The sequence below is a fragment of the Oncorhynchus clarkii genome, chromosome 20 (genome assembly GCF_045791955.1).
Source record: "Oncorhynchus clarkii lewisi isolate Uvic-CL-2024 chromosome 20, UVic_Ocla_1.0, whole genome shotgun sequence".
Taxonomy (NCBI): Eukaryota; Metazoa; Chordata; class Actinopteri; order Salmoniformes; family Salmonidae; genus Oncorhynchus; species Oncorhynchus clarkii.
In genome coordinates, this window is record NC_092166.1 from 81,618,093 (window position 1) to 81,634,793 (window position 16,701).

General features: G+C 41.2%; 2 protein-coding genes across 2 annotated transcripts; one reads left to right on the forward strand and one right to left on the reverse strand.

Moving 5' to 3' along the window:
* Positions 1-2,464: 2,464 nt before the first annotated feature.
* On the reverse strand, positions 2,465-4,897 carry LOC139376982 (dual specificity protein phosphatase 13A-like). The gene is made up of 3 exons (XM_071120016.1): positions 4,554-4,897; positions 4,027-4,244; positions 2,465-2,890 (listed from the first exon to the last, which is right to left on the reverse strand). Exons 1-3 carry the CDS (start codon positions 4,688-4,690, stop codon positions 2,670-2,672), a joined length of 576 nt encoding a protein of 191 aa, XP_070976117.1. The 5' UTR covers positions 4,691-4,897; the 3' UTR covers positions 2,465-2,669.
* A 2,736-nt stretch (positions 4,898-7,633) lies between these two features.
* Positions 7,634-16,701, forward strand: LOC139376983 (sphingomyelin synthase-related protein 1-like). The gene is made up of 6 exons (XM_071120017.1): positions 7,634-8,148; positions 10,190-10,769; positions 11,923-12,018; positions 12,402-12,519; positions 12,857-13,007; positions 13,257-16,701. The coding sequence occupies exons 2-6, from the start codon at positions 10,207-10,209 to the stop codon at positions 13,562-13,564; spliced, it is 1,236 nt and encodes a 411-aa protein (XP_070976118.1). The 5' UTR covers positions 7,634-8,148; positions 10,190-10,206; the 3' UTR covers positions 13,565-16,701.

Consider the following 16,701-nt stretch of genomic DNA (forward strand, 5'->3'; position numbering starts at 1 on the left):
GTGCCAATTAAATTGATTGGTCGTAGCAGTGTTTCTACACGTAAATGTGTATAGGGGACAGATTGGAGTGGTGGCAAGTGTCACTATTTGCCACGTCCTTTGGCCTGTTTTACCCTGTATTCACTGCCAGTGAGGGAGCCTTTGTTAAGGCCTCTTGAAGTGAAAGTGGTATTATACCTTTTATACCCCCTAAAATTACGGTAAAATACTGTAAAAAAATAAATAAAAATCTCTTCTCCCCCTTAGTTGTTTGTAAGTTACAGTAAAAACAACTGAAAAGGTTTAATGGTGTAGCTAAAGTCTCTGCACAAGTACAAAACAATGTGCTTTAAACAATCTTCTTCTTCTTCATTTATCTATAAGTACATATCCTCTTCTCTTCTCAAGTCAGGGGCAAAAAGCTGATTTCCATGGTGTTCATGTTGAGCTGCAGCTCTGCTCTATACTGAACTAAAATATAAACGCAACATGTAAAGTCCATGTTTCATGAGCTGAAAAGAAAATGAGCTGAAAATAACATTTTTCTATACGCACAAATAGCTTATTTCTCTCCAATTTTGTGAACACATTTGTTTACATCCCTGTTAGTGAGCAATTTCCTTTGCCAAGATAATCCATCTACCTGACAGGTGTGGCATATTAAGAAGCTGTTTAAATAGCATGATCATTACACAGGTGTACCTTGTGCTGAGGACAATCTCTTTGTGAGACACGATGTGGGTGAAGGTATAATCTCCACATGTCTATTTCCCACCGTGAAGCATGGAGGAGGAGGTGTGATGGTGTGTGGTTCCCACTGTGAAGGATAGAGGAGGAGGTGTGATGGTGTGTGGTTCCCACTGTGAAGCATAGAGAAGGTGGTGTGATGGTGTGGGGGTGCTTTGCTGGTTACACTGTCTGTGATTTATTTAGAATTCAAGGCACACTTAACCAGCATGGCTACCACAGCATTCTGCAGCGATACACCATCCCATCTGGTTTGGGCTTAGTGGGACTGTCATTTGTTTTTCAACAGGATAATGACCCAACACACCTCCAGGCTGTGTAAGGGCTATTTGACCAAGAAAGAGAGTAATGGAGTGCTGCCTCAGATGACCTGTCTTCCACAATCACTCAACCTCAACCCAATTGAGATGGTTTGGGATGAGTCGGACCGCAGAGTGAAGGATGTGTGAACTCCTTGAAGACTGTTGGAAAAGCATTCCAGGTGAAGCTGGTTGAGAGAATGCCAAGAGTGTGCAAAGCTGTCATCAAGGCAAAGGGTGGCTATTTGAAGAATCTCAAATACAAAATATATTTGGATTTGTTTAACACTTTTTTTGGTTACTACATGATTCCATGTGTTATTTCGCAGTTTTGATGTCTTCACTATTATCCTACAATGTAGAAAATAGTAAAACTAAAGAAAAACCCTTGAATGGGTAGTTGTTCTAAAACCTTTGACTGGTAGTGTAAATACTGTATTCGATTCTACTGTATTTTAGTCAATACCACTCCGACATTGCTCGTCCTAATATTTTATATATTTCTTAATTCCATTATTTTACTTTTAGATTTGTGTGTATTGTTAGATACTAATGCACTGTTTGAGCTAGGAACACAAGCATTTCGCTACACCCACAATAAAATCTGCTAAATATGCATATGTGACCAATAAAATTGGATTTTATTTTATTTGGTAGTAAGTGCCAGGTGCACCGGTGTGATTGTGTCAAGAACTGCAACGCTGCTGGGTTTTTTACGCTCAACAGTTTCCCGTGTGTATCAATAAAGGTCCACTAACCAAAGGACTTCCAGCCAACATGACACAACTGTGGGAAGCATTGGAGTCAACATGGGCCAGCATCCCTGTGGAACATTTTAGACACCTTGTAGAGTCCTTGCCCCGACGAACTGAGGCTGTTCTGAGGGCAAAATGAGGTCCAACTCAATATTAAGATGGTGTTCCTAATGTTTTGTACACTCTAGTGTATATCCAAATTGTACAGAGATGAGTTATTCTTCTAACAGACTACTTACACATGAAACATATTAGAATCTCATTAAACCGGAGCTCTTGTACATGTATTCTAACAGCACAACTGGCTGTAGGTAGTAGACATCTGCCTTAACTCTTTCTTTCTATTTTTACACCTGAATGACCTCGGCTCAAAATAATTCTGGCATCTCTTCTGCATACCCCCAAGGTTATGTGAGCTACCAGTAGGTATGGAGCGTGGGAGTGGACACACGGTTTGGTTTTTTGTCGGCAGCGACAAAATAGCTTTAGAGACACTGCTCGTGTCTTCTGTGTTGATATTTCTTTAGAAGAATGTTCCTTCACTGTGTGGACACAGCCATTGTCTGAGCTCTGTTTACCAAGGACCTCGTTTGATGGCACTGCTGAAAATATACAACATCCATACATATGTTTATAATGCCAATAAGAGTCTGCTTTTTCAAATGAACTATAAATCCCCCAAAATGTTGCAACATATTTTATTCAACATACTGTATGTAGGTGAGGTATACTTGTTTGTTTTAGGTAGTTTGTACACTAGAAAGGGATTTGACATAGATTCATTCCCACTTGATTTGAAAATCAACTTCCTCTTTTCAAGCTTCTTCGTTGTGCACTGATACAAATATTAACTTGTGAGGTTAAGGTCTGTTTTGCTGTGTTCTGATCTCTACAGAATCAGACAGGTTTTCCACGTTTTCTGTTTTCTCTTCAGCTGAAGATCTAGGTCCAGCAGCAGAGCCAGGAAGTTCCTGTTAGGGTAAATGGCTCTTTTCTGGATTACTTTCTGAAGAGCACAATGGAGGGGGATGTGACAATACAACATGAGGTACGCCAACACCAAGGTAGACGATCTGCTCATACCCATAATGCAATGGACGAGAATCTTCCCTGGAGAGGAGAGAAGAGAATTGTTTGTTTTATATATTTAACCTTTATTTATCCAGTCAATTAAGAACTAATTGTTATTTGGAATGACGGCTTGAGAAGTGGCGAGAAAAGATGAAAAGAGAGAAGAAAGTGATGGAGAGGGATTAGTGAGAGGCCACTGTGTTATTAATATCATACATGACTGCCTGCCTCAAACTGTGGCCTTTCTGTTCCTTTCAGAGATCTAAAAATAGTTTCCATAATTCATTGCCTTTGATCATTTAAGTTGCCTTTGCAGAGAGAGAGAGAGAGGCCTAGGCTGCTTGGCTGTCACATAATTCCAATGTTGCCTGTCCTCTGGTGGCGAGGCTCTCTGAGAGGATCCATGGTTAGACTTGATATAGTTCTGCAAGGTAAGATTTCTTATTCTTCTTTGTGTGGATTGGAAGTAGTTACTGTATAACTAACTATTCAATGTGCTTTACAGGGACAGGCTTGGGTACTGTGGGAATGGGTTGAGGTCGGTGCTATACAGGGACAGAGTGGTGTACTGTGGGAATGGGTTGAGGTCGGTGCTATACAGGGACATAGTGGTGTACTGTGGGAATGGGTTGAGGTCGGTGCTATTCAGGGACAGAGTGGTGTACTGTGGGAATGGGTTGAGGTCGGTGCTATACAGGGACATAGTGGTGTACTGTGGGAATGGGTTGAGGTCGGTGCTATACAAGGACAGAGTGGTGTACTCTGGGAATGAGTTAAGGTCGGTGATACTGTATATAGGGACAGAGTGGTGTACTCTGGGAAGTAGTTGAGGTTGGTGCTTTTGTAAAGACCAAATGTCAGCCTAACAGATGAGATGTGTCAACTTCAAATTATCTTTTTTGCTGTTCATAACTCTGCATGTAAAGATATTTCTATATAAAATTACAGGGAAAATCAACAGTTGCTACATCCATTTTTGGACTTATTCTTGAAGAATATAACTTCTAAATGTTTAGTTGAACTGTCGTAGCCCATCAGAACCCAAAATATAAGCTTGTTTAACACCAATGTTTATAAACATTGGAAATGTAAACAAACAAACAAAGCCAGGCAAAACACTTTGTTATAGTTTCAACTGCTGATTGTCCCTACTTGACTTAGAATAGCAGTCTTACCATCTGGTTGTTTCAATGCTTTGTGAATGAAATCAGCTGCGGGCTTGAAGTAAACATCCAGATCAAAGTGAGTCGAGTCCTCTGCTGGAATACCATAATAAACAAAGCTGTTGCCATAAAATCTGTGGTCCCCTATGCTGCCTCGCTTGGAATGAGCAGCGTTTAAAACATGAGTGACGCCTAACTTCTGTAAGGTACTCCTGTTTTGGGCTATTGCCCTGGTAAGACAAAGAGAGAGAAGGTGGTGAGACTGAACTATTGTAAATGTAGTGCAGCACTAGCTATATTAGTTTGTCAAATAGTTTTCACCTCGTCAGAAACTGTACCAACGATAAACAATACTTCTGTTGAATTACATTAGATGTTTGCAGTAGCCTGTGATATGACCTTGGGTTATAGTTGATCTGTTTACTGTGACATCGACATAGAATTTATCATAACTGCATGAGTATTTTTATCTACAAATGCTTGAACTATAAACTAAGTGTAATGAGGTTAAGATGAATAATTATTCAAAGAAAACTTACACATTTCCTATGAATATGTTCGGCCAAACCTCATTTATCTGGGTCAACCGCAACGTGCAAGAATCCAAAATCTTTTCCAAGTCCTTCACAGATGGGTACTCTTTCCTGGGTTCTTTTTTGGTCTTCCGGAATGCCATTATTCCAATTCCAAATTCCCCTCAAATTACAAATGAATGACTCAATGTTTTCAGTGTGTTAAAGCAGCAGTACACTCTATACTCCCACTTCAGCTGATATGTGTGAGCTGGCGTTTGTTTACCCTCACTGGGACAGTTACCCAATGTAGCGATCAGGCTAAGTCAGGCAGAGGGCAGGATCACAAACTGGCGGCTGTGACTGTGTCCTTTCACACCACCCCGGGTGTGTGTCCGAGAATGGCACCCGATTGCCTATGACTACTTTTGATCAGAAACCTATGGGCCCTTGGGGCGGCAGCGTAGCCTAGTGGTTAGGGCGTTGGACTAGTAACCGGAAGGTTGTAACCCCCGAGCTGACAAGGTACAAATCTGTCGTTCTGCCCCCGAACAAGGCAGTTAACCCCACTGTTCCTAGGCCTTCATTGAAAATTAGAATTTGTTCTTAACTGACTTGCCTAGTCAAATAAAGGTAAAATAAAAACAAATTGGTCAGAAGTAAAGCAGTATATAGGGAATAGGGTGTCGTTTGGGACGCAGACAAAGATCCTTAATTTAATCAACCACAAACAGAGAGGAATCACCTGACGGACGTGTTAAACGTGTTTCTACAGTATACTGTAGAGTAGATCCTCAAATCATTTTATTCGTCCACTTTCGTGTCCAATCGAAATTTGACTTCCACTTGATCCCAACCTCCGAAAGACACACACATATTAGAGAGGTTGGAGCCGCCACACTGGGTGCCCGTGGAGCAGTTGTTGTTGGGGGTTTTAAATGGCAATGGATTTTGATACCGCCCCCACCGTCCGGTTGCAGTTTGCATCCAAACAGATTTTTCCCGTAAGATCCAGGATTCGAAATGGCAACTCTCCGTTTGCTGGCTCACGTCCTTATCCACTAGACTACCTGCTGCCAATCAATTTATAACATTTTTGACATGCGTTTTTCTGGATTTTTTTGGGTTGTTATTCTGTCTCTCACTGTTCAAATAAAACTACCATTAAAATTATAGACTGATCAATTCTTCCAGTGGGCAAACGTACAAAATCAGCAGGGGATCAAATACCTTTCTTCCCCCTCACTTTACCTGCACAAGTTTGTCCACTTCAAAATAATTCTAGCATCCAAATCCAATCCATTTGATGAATGGAAACACATCCGTTATATAACACACCAAAAAAATGACATTCGGCCATTGTCGTTAGGCCTACACTCTTGTTGCCCAAATTAATTGGTGCGTCTTGCTGCCAAATTTACCTTTTTGTAAAAAGAAAAGTCAAAGACACCTGAAAAGGGTCTGAAATATGGGACCGTCCCGGGTGCAATAAGTCCAAGTAACAGATTGGAATAGTTTAGAAAAATGTATGTTATTTATATTTAAGTAGCATTAGATTGATGAATTAATCAATGTACATGCAAAAACATTGATATTGAAACAAACAATTATAAAAATCAACCTGCAATAGAGTATGCTGGAAAATATAATAATGGTTCAACTCTGGTTATTAACCCCAACACGGAGGTTCTTTTACAACACTGAGTGTTAATGTAACATTTTACAGTGTTCATTTACCTATTGAATAACCACTAGAAATTTTACACTGAAAACAATCTACACTAGTTAACACTGGCCAATTTGCTGTGTGCTATGAAAGGGACAAATCTGCAGGCTTCCAGAACCTTTCAATAACCTTTTAGAATTAAGAAGAATTCTAAACGGAACCCGTTTAACTCAAAGGCTCTTTATCAGGCAAGAGTTCTCCAAGGAACCATACGAGCTGAGGAAGAACCATTTAAACAACGATGACTTTTTAAAGTGTACTTGCAACATACAAATCAAATAAAAGTGTATTTGTCATATGCACAGGATACCGTGTAGTGTAATATACAGTACAATGAAATGCTTACCTGCAGGCTCTTCTGTCAAACAATGCAACAGCTGTACATTATATTCAATAGAACACATTTAGAAAGATAAGAACACACATACAGTCTGGTATAAATGGTTCTCATGAGACATCAGCTATCTTTCCTTTTAATTTTCTGGTGTTGTAGGATGGTAATTAGCCTAGTTGAGGCTTTAGGCCTATGTATAGTAACAAGAACAGGTGCTGTTCCTTTGCCTCAGTCTAAAATTAAAATTACCTGATTGATGTCTGTTTGTGTAATTGAACTCAGACCTATGTCTTAAATCTTACATGTGTCTTGCAACTTTACATAGAGCTAATGTTGGCTACAGTGACTCACCTCATTTAAATATATTCTACATTATGCAACCTGGACTCAGGCTTAGATGTAACAAAGTAAATGTAAATCCACCAAATATTATGTGATTTGTTACATCTCGTATGGTATGTATTAATTTGTGGGTGTCATCAAACATTTTGTAAATGTTACAAATTACAATTAGTATATGTTACAAATTGCAATTCATTCAATATATTATGAATTGTAATTCTTACAAATAGTTGCAAAATAGCAAATTCCAATTTGTTGTGGCTAATATTAGCTAGTTGGCTAACGTTAGCTAGGCTAGGGGTTAAGTTTAGGAGTTGGGTTAAAGGTTTAGGAGTAAAAAAAAGTATTAAGTAGTTGCTAATTAGCTAAAATGCTAAAGTTTTCCATGATGAGATTCAAACACCAAATACACAACCTTTGGGTTGCTCGACATATCTTTCTGTCTTATGTATACATAACATACTGTAGCAACCCGCACAGACAGCGAGCGGTGTGTTATGTGTTAGGCTATTAGTGGGTTGTGTTCTACTTACCAGTGTTCTTGGGTCCGACATGCCAATCAACCTGCTATCTGCCAATCACGGGAATGCCTGGAATGTTCTGATGCCGGGCATCCTGGTGGTTGGCGGAGTGGCGTGGAGGGGGTTGGGCAGGGGGAGGTAGCATTGGAAGTTAAGACCAGGTTTAGCCATTGTTCTCTCTCTTATGTCTGGGTTTCACAAGAGAAGGTCACGGTTGGCTTATCTTTCATTTATTTGGCGTGGGCTACGGCCAAACAGTAGCCTGTGTAAAGTTGGGTTAATAAACCGTCAATTCGTAAACCGTCAATTCGTAAACTCTGGATTTACATTTACTATGTTACGTCTAGTTTCTGTGACCAGGCTGACATGACGTTAGGTTACTTCACTGGTCATGAACAATACATTGTTTCAGTGTGAGTACATGCTGTGCTGTCTTTGCATACCGATACTGTCATTTCACCAGTAGAGGTCAGTGTAGTGGCTATAAATTCAGCAATGAGCGACGCTCGACTCAGTACGAGAAAACTACCTGGTGCTCGGCTCCTTCCAGTGTTGTCAACCGCAAAGCGGACGAAATGATTTGCTTCAATCGTCTTATCACACTAAACGTAAATATAGTTTTGTCAGACTCATGTGAGATGCCGTATAGTCATTTTTTACTCTCCGCGGCAGCTCATTAAAAGTTGAGTCTGAATTCCGGTGAGTATTTTACTGTTATTATTGCTAACTAGCTAACATATCAGGCTAACGTTAGCATACCAGCAAGCTGATAACGTTATGACCGGAATGTACACGTTGTTGCTGATAGCTAATGTATTCTGAGCATTGAAATGTGTTTTTGTATAGTTAACTATCCACACAGCAAGATAATTGGGCTTTTGGTAGTATATATCAGTCAAATGTGTATGGCTAACTAGCTAGCTACTGTTAGCTAACTCTGCCTGGCCTGCTGGAGACAGACAGTAAGTAGGCTGTTGCTAGAGATGTCACCACCCTTCTCTGTCTGTCTTGTTGTTTTTAGTATTAATGACCGACTGTGCTATTAGCACCTAATACTAGTTTTCTGTATTGCGTTTTAATGTTTTGCAAGGAGGTGAGTAGGGACATGACATGGGACAGTTTTTCTTGCCAGGGGACACTGACCTCTAAGTAGGCAGATTTTTAACTAGGCTTTATTACACAATTACTCGGTATATACAGAGGTTTGTCTGACAGTGTACTGTAGGCTAGACTTAACGTTAGTCCTTAGAAGTTTCGGCCGAAAACTGCTTTGAGTGACTACAATTTTAACCAGACTGGAAGAAATGGAGAAGATTGTCTTGAAACAGTGTGAAGTCAATGCCTCGTGTAGAAATATTGTATGCCAGACAGGGAACCAGACAGTATTGCTGAAATGCTGATTCAGTGAAAAATGGTGAATGCCTAGTTCCCTGTGGCTTGTGTAATGACAGTGTTGCAGTGTTTTCTCTTTTGAAATGGTACTGGCTCCTCCAATCGATATGGGGACTTTGTCTATTCCACACACTGCATATCTTTTCATGTGATATGCATGTTACCTGTGATAGACTTAAAAAGCGACTGCCCTTTTTAAAAAGCTTTTCTCTTTTTGAAAATGGCCTATGTTGCATCGTTATGAGTTAGAAACATTTTATTCTAGTGTCAAAATGTACTACAAAGTGTAAAGTCTGGTCCAAAACAGAGATTTTCCAGATGATAGGGAATAGAATGTTAAGTCACGGAATGAAGGGTACAGTAAGTTTTCCTTGTGTTTATTTCAATCCAGCTGGCAGCACCCAAGTAATGAATTCAGAGCGCAGCTGCACTCGACCCGATCCTTTTCATTTACATTTTAGTCATTTAGCGACTTACAGGAGCAATTAGGGTTAAGTGCCTTGCTCAAGGGCACATCGACAGATCTTTCCCCCCCCTCTCCACTTAGTCGATTCTATAGATGTGTTTGCTGAAACTGCCACGAACCCCATGCTTCAATGGGACAGATGTCCGTGTTGTGATTCTGGATGGCCAAATAGCTAGCAACAATGACAAACTGCCACGTGGGGAATGCTAAGGGACTCGTTTTTTTTTTTTAACGTTTTTTTTCTTCTTGATTCCTTGTTTTGACTATGCTAATATGGCACACAAAAAAATTCGCTAACCAACAACTGTAACATTTATATTTGATAAACAAGTGCTCATTGTGCAGCTGACGATGTTTATCGAATACAGTATAAACCAACCCGTCTGTTTTGTCCCATAGATGCGCACGCCGCAGTCTTGTTGCTGAACAACCCAACCCGCATTGTTGGAGACCATCAGTAAATTGCACATGGGACAATATTTTAAGTTAAATAGCTCCAAATTTCAATGACTTAACCTCAAATCAACTATAAATTGTAGAAATTCCTATACAAATATTGAAAGCATTTAATGAGACAACTAAAATATGTGCGACATTAAAATATTTTCTGTAATTTGAGGGTCCCGAAATATCCCCAGAGATGATCCCCAGAGATAATTGGTGAAATAATTTGTTTAACTCTTCCCACCTGTGAGAGACCCACATCAAACCACACCCCAGACACAAACTCATGTTTGAATTCAGTCACGACCACTAGCATTTCTTAATGAATCAAATATAAAACGAGGTCAAATCAGGAATGCAGTCGCCCTTTTTAAGAGCATGTTTGATTTGGTTTTGGAGTCGAGATTAATCTTGTCGTTTTTTTGTTGTCTTCTACAGTTTAGAGTGAAGGGGAGATGTCTAGTAGTACCCAGCTGAGCATCCAGCATTGGACCACCAAGCACGTAGCCAAGTGGCTTAAGGACGAGGGCTTCTGCCACTATGTAGACCTGCTGTGCAACAAGCACCGTCTGGATGGCATGTCTTTACTCACCCTGAGTGAATACGACCTCCGCTCTCCCCCGCTGGAACTCAAGGTGCTGGGGGACATCAAGAGGCTGATGGTGTCCCTCCGCAAGCTGCAGAAACACAACCTGGACATCCTGGAGGAGCTGGGGGTCCCGTTCGACGGACACTCGCCTCAGGGTGGGGACTGGCACTGCAACGGAGACTCCAGTAGAGAGTGCGATAACTCTAACACAGACACAGCACCGGTTGGAGAACAGTATCTTCAGTATAGGAATGGGAAGTACAAGCACGGAGGGAGCGGGAGGCTGGACCCTGAGTACTGGAAGACGGCGCTTAGTGCCATCTATGTGGTGTTTGTGTTCGGATTTACCTCTTTCGTTATGGTGATTGTGCACGAGAGGGTGCCGGACATGCGCACTTACCCGCCCTTGCCAGACATTTTCTTAGACAGGTGGGTTGATCATGCTGTTCCCCCACATCCTAAGCAATGTGTGTACATTTAGACTGACTTGATCTTGTGACTTCTCAGCAAGCACCGATTTTTAAACTTAACGGATGCTTTGGTGACGACATGTTACAAGGAACCAAATACGAGCAAACGGAATGAAACCGGGAGGAACTCATCTGAATTTCGTTAATATAAACTCTTTTTCATAGCAAAATGTTTTCCGTTTGGAGTAAATTCGCTTCTGTTACAGAATGTATTCATTTAGTCTGTCTGACTAATGAATACAACCCTGACTAGGCTTTCAGAGCAACAGTGAACGTTTGTCTTGATAATGAAGTTAAACATGATGGTGCACCTGCAGGGGGGGGGAAATCAGTCTGGATGGACATTGTGATACTTGCCCTACTTTCTGATAGCAACTGTCTATTATAAGCCTGACATGGAGTGTGTCCCAAATGCTCCCATGAAGTGTACTACTACTCTATGGGCCCTGGTTGAAAGTAGTGCACTATATAGAAATGGGGTGCCATTCGAGACGCAACTATTGCCTGTTCTGAATCTCGATAGCATGTCCTGCCATCAAGTGTTCTTGGATTGTCTGATCTTCTGTTCACAATGACTTCCAATTGGGACAGTAGATCTCGCTGTTCTGCCATAATGAATGTCTGGCTTGTTCTCACCGAGTGCTGAGTCTGACTTACTCATGGTGTGATAATGTGTCAGATTACTGTTGGTGAAATGACTAAGCAGTAATTAGGCTAAATGTAGCTCCGTATGTTTATGGTCGAGCAGGACTAGAGGTTGACGTCGAGACGCGGCATAGTGTGAAATAGCAAAAGGGTTAGCCTTTTGTGAGAACTTCATGCAGGTCTGTCAGGTATTATCCCAGTTGAGCTGGATGACGCTATGCATCCTTTACGTGGGATAGAAATCTACTAGGCTGTTTCGTTTGTTCCAGTCAAGTAATGTTGACTATAGGTTAATACTTTTCATTAGGTTATTAGCGATTAGGCTTGAGTGACACTTTAAAAAAAAGTGTCACTCAAAAAAAAGACAAAAAAAAAGAGGTTGGCTAAGCCTGGGAGAATAACCCACAGTGCTCCGTAGCAGACAGCTTGAAGATCAGCCTATAACCATTTTTCTTTCTTTTTAACAGTGTACCTAGAATACCATGGGCCTTTGCCATGGCAGAGGCATGTGGAGTGATCCTGTGTAATATCTGGCTGCTAGTTCTGCTGCTGCATAAACACAGGTAGAGTACTGGTTACTGGTCCACAGGAAAACATGCACAGCCTAGACATTTAAAAAAACATTTTTTTAAAGCTAGTATCTAGAATTTCTCCTCGACTAGAATAGAGGAATTATGTAGAATAGAAGTGTGTAGTCCAGCAGTTTTCAAGTTTCTCCTCCAAGGAACCTGTTTCATGTATTCAATCTATTCCAGAGCTAGAACACCTGATTCAACTAATCATTAGGCTTTTAACTACTTGAATCAGGTGAGCTAGTTTAAGGCTACAACAAAAGTGTGAAACTTCTAAGGGTCCCTGAGGAGAGGTTTGAAAACCTTTTGGCCTAGTTATTGAAGTTGTGGTAGTACGTGCTATGTTAATGTGTGTAATGTTTGCTCTGCTGAAGGTCCATTCTACTGCGGCGGCTGTGCAGCCTCATGGGGACAGTGTTCATGCTGCGTTGCGTCACCATGTTTGTGACCTCCCTGTCAGTGCCAGGGCAGCACCTGCAGTGCTCAGGAAAGGTACCACCGCTCTACTAGCTAAATCAAAACTGTGTAGAAATTATGACGGAACTACATTTATAGTCTTTTCACTCTGTCCAGCTTGATAAGTCCTCTATAGTCACTTTTCATTCTGTCCAGCTTGCTAACAGTAATCGAAATGAAAGCTAGACAGTCAGAGAATCGCAAATTCTAAAAGTGATGGTCAAATTTTGACGCTGAGCAAATGTAACCAATTTTAAGTTTGGCCCTCTGGACCCCCCCCCCCCCCGCTGTCCACAGGCTATGGTTGGCAATTTACACTTCTCACAACATGCTAGAATATCAATCGTGACTCTTTCCTTCTCTTTCCCCCTAGGTGTATGGTGATATGTGGGCCAAACTGCATCGAGCTCTGGTCATATGGAGTGGATTTGGAATGTCCCTCACAGGGGTCCATACGTGTGGGGACTACATGTTCAGCGGTCACACGGTGGTCATCACCATGCTCAACTTCTTTGTGACAGAATGTAATTGTTCCATATCATTTATTGTTACTGTCTCCTTGGTGGAGACTATAAGATGTCAATGATTGTAGTGGGAAGAAGGTCTGTGTCCATCAGCTATAACTACATGAAGACCAGACCACTGACAGCTTTAAACTGTTGTTACAATCTACAGGATCACTTGAAGTTGTCATTCAATTCCTGATTGGAACTGATACTGAAAACCATCCTAACACACTGTTCAATGTTCTGCTTGTATGTCTTCACTAACAGACACCCCGCGGGGCTGGAACTTCATCCACACCTTGTCCTGGGTCCTGAACTTGTTTGGCATCTTCTTTATCCTGGCGGCCCATGAACACTACTCCATCGACGTCTTCATCGCCTTCTACATCACAACCAGGCTGTTCCTGTACTACCACACGCTGGCTAACACCAGGGCCTACCAGCAGAGTCGCAGGGCCCGCATCTGGTTCCCCATGTTCTCCTTCTTCGAATGCAACGTCAACGGCCCCGTGCCCAACGAGTACGGCTGGCCCTTCTCTAAACCCGCCGTGATCCGGAGCATGATTGGGTACTAGGCGGTAGCGTACACGGGTCCGCGATGCAGCCACGGCGACGTTGATCTCTTCTAACACACTAACGCTGTTTACTCTGAGCCCCGTCGTGCTATTTTTGCTGCTGTGCTGCCTTCAAGGAGTGGCCAACTGTGGTTGTGTGATATTGACTTTATATTCCAATAGCTGCAGAGACTGCAAACTGAGATGGCTTTGTAGGATCCTATCGGTGCCACAGTGAGACAGGGTACGGGGAGACTTGATTTACTCCTATTCGGTGACTTAGTGGTTGGCTGGCGTTTGTCCCACGGCAGCCTGTTGAAAGGGATTAAACTAAGTGTGTCCAAAATGACACCCTACTCATTTTATAGTGCACTACTTTAGACCAGAGCTCTATGGCCTCTCGTCAAAAACAATGCACTACATAGGGAATAGGGTGCCATTTTGGATAAATGCTAAAGACTAATCCTCTCATTTGAAAAGGGATTGAGATTTTTTGAAGATATTTCCCACACCTTTTGCCATGATCAATAACCAGGTTACAGATGTGATGTAAGTGCTTTAGTCAACTCCTCGTCTCTTGTTATACCTTACTGTTTATGGCGTGACAGTGAACTCGACAGAGGAGTTGGCTACAGCACAAACTGACCTGCTACTGCCAGGCTAGCATTTCCACGCTTTTAACGCCTCTTAACTTGCAGTCTTGAGTGAATGTCGAAGGTAATAATAGCAAGCTAGAGGTTTGGGGGGAGAAACATGAAAGCAGAATTCTCAGGCAGCCTATTGTAACCAAAAATGTTTATTTTTTTAAGTCCAATAGAATTTGTTAATCTAAAGTTCAACAGTATTATAGTAATAAATAAAAAAAATCTATTGTGTTCATTTAGATATCCTGAGAAATTAGGGTATATTATTGTGGTGTTCATCTGGACTTTGGCTCTAATACAGGTATGGTGCACCTTTTTTTTTTTTAAAGCAATTTTCAAAATGTCACAGATACTGTTCCTGAATTTCTGTGTAACAATATCTAAGTTCCAGATGTTGCGACAGGTATTGTTACTTGTTTATCTTTATTACTTTAGGTAGTGTGAAAAGCTTCTGCATTCCTTCAGACACTACTGTGGGGTTTGGCTGTACTACTTACTGTATTATTGAATTCGTCATGTTGACATGAACTACACGACATGACCAAAAGTATGTGGACACCTACTTGTCGAACATCTCATTCCAAAATCATGGGTGTTAATATGGAGTTGGTCCCCGCCCCTTTGCTGCCATAACAGCCTCTATTCTTCTCGGAAGGCTTTCCACTAGATGTTGGAACATTGCTGCTATAACAGCCTCTATTCTTCTAGGAAGGCTTTCTACTAGATGTTGGAACATTGCTGCTGGGACTTACTTCCATTCAGCCACAAGCATTAGAGGTCGGGCATTGATGTTTAGCAATTAAGCCGGGCTCGCCGTTGGTGAGCTCTTCGATGGGGTTGAGGTCAGGGCACTGTGTAGGCCAGTCGAGATCTTCCACACCGATCTCGACAAACCATTTCTATATGGACGTCACTTTGTGGACGGGGGGGCAGTGTCATGCTGAAACGGGAAAGGGCCTTCCACAAACTGTTGCCACAAAGTTTGAAGAACAGAATTGTGTAGAATGTCATTGTATGCTGTCGCGTTAAGATTTCCCTTCACTGGAACTAAGAGGCCTAGCCCGAACCATGAAAAACAGCCCCAGACCTCAACCGAGGACAGACGTTTTTTTTATTTTTTTTTTATGTACGTGCTTCAGCACTCTGCGGTCCCGTTCTGTGCGCTTGTGTGGCCTACCACTTTGCGGCTGAGCCGTTGTTGCTCCTAGATGTTTCCACTTCACAATAACCACTTACAGTTCACCAGGGCAGCTCTAGCAGGACAGAAATATAACGAACTGGCTTGTTGGGAAGGTGGCATCTGAGCTCATCAATAAGGCCAGTCCACTGCCAATGTTTGACTATGGAGTTTGCGTGGCTGTGTTCGATTTAAATTTTTATACACCTGTCAGCAACGAGTGTGGCTGAAATGGCCGACTCCACTAAATTGAAGAGGTGTCCACATACGTGTGTGTATAATGTATTTGGTTTCCTTTATAATATTTGTATTGTTCAGTTCTTACCTTTTTTTCCGAACTACACCTTGCCGTAAACGGGGCTGTTACCAAGGAGATCGCAAAAAGCAGCCAAAACTATGGAATGGAAAATGGTGAACAATCGTTTTTGAATATCATTCCATTTGCCAATAACTTTAGGTGTTTATAGTAACATTGTCTTTTTATAAGAAATGCATATCTCAGATGTTGCGTACTTGCTTGTAATTTAGTAAATGCCTATGCTTCGCGATAACATACGAGGATGTAAATCCTTATAAAATAATAGTTTTACTTCTTCCACAGATCCCTTGGTCTGTCTTAATTTATTTAATTTTGTATACGTCAATAGAATTGTTTTGTTTTTATTAAATATTTGATATACATGAAGGATATTGCAATATACACTTGAACAGGAATATGTTTACAGTTGTGAGGAAATATATTTGTTTAAAACACAATGTGCTTTTATGTATAGGGTTGATTTTCAGAATCACCCTCTCACCCAAATCATTAAAACACATTCGAACCAACACAAACCCCCACCCCACACAGTCACTCAAAATCAGATCTGAAACAACCATTAATGGTATTGGTTACAACCCACTTTTATAAGACAAGTAAGTATTACTTTACTGGGCAAAGATGTCAGTTCAACATCTAATTTTTAAATGTATCATACATTTGATTAAATTCAATGTAAAAAAACATATATATATATATAGATTTGAACCATGCCATTGGATATAAGTGAAAAAAAAGGAGACATTTTCCAAATTATTTTTATGTTGAGAATCAGTTTTCCACCTTGCTTCATCATCACATTTGTTTCTACGTCATAGATTACGTCACATTTTTTGTACGTTTATTTATGTTTATTCAACCGGTTTGTGTCCAGTGGGTTAAGTCTCATCTCCATCCCATGTTTTGGAATTTCAGCTGTGGAATAGTTACTAGATCCCTTACATGCTATGAGTCTTTTTATCCCCCCCCCCCCCCCCCCTAATAAAGTGATGCATTGAACTTCTGGCTTGACTAATGC

Bases quoted from the DNA above. Each gene is read 5' to 3' on its own strand.
- LOC139376982 (XM_071120016.1), bottom strand. From the start codon at position 4,690: ATGGCATTCCGGAAGACCAAAAAAGAACCCAGGAAAGAGTACCCATCT. The intron at 4,245-4,553 runs GTAAGTTTTCTT...TTGTCTTACCAG, and splicing joins AACATATTCATAGGAAATGT to GGCAATAGCCCAAAACAGGA. The intron at 2,891-4,026 runs GTAAGACTGCTA...TCTCCTCTCCAG, and splicing joins AGCATTGAAACAACCAGATG to GGAAGATTCTCGTCCATTGC.
- LOC139376983 (XM_071120017.1), top strand. From the start codon at position 10,207: ATGTCTAGTAGTACCCAGCTGAGCATCCAGCATTGGACCACCAAGCAC. The intron at 12,019-12,401 runs GTAGAGTACTGG...GCTCTGCTGAAG, and splicing joins CTGCTGCTGCATAAACACAG to GTCCATTCTACTGCGGCGGC. The intron at 12,520-12,856 runs GTACCACCGCTC...CTTTCCCCCTAG, and splicing joins ACCTGCAGTGCTCAGGAAAG to GTGTATGGTGATATGTGGGC.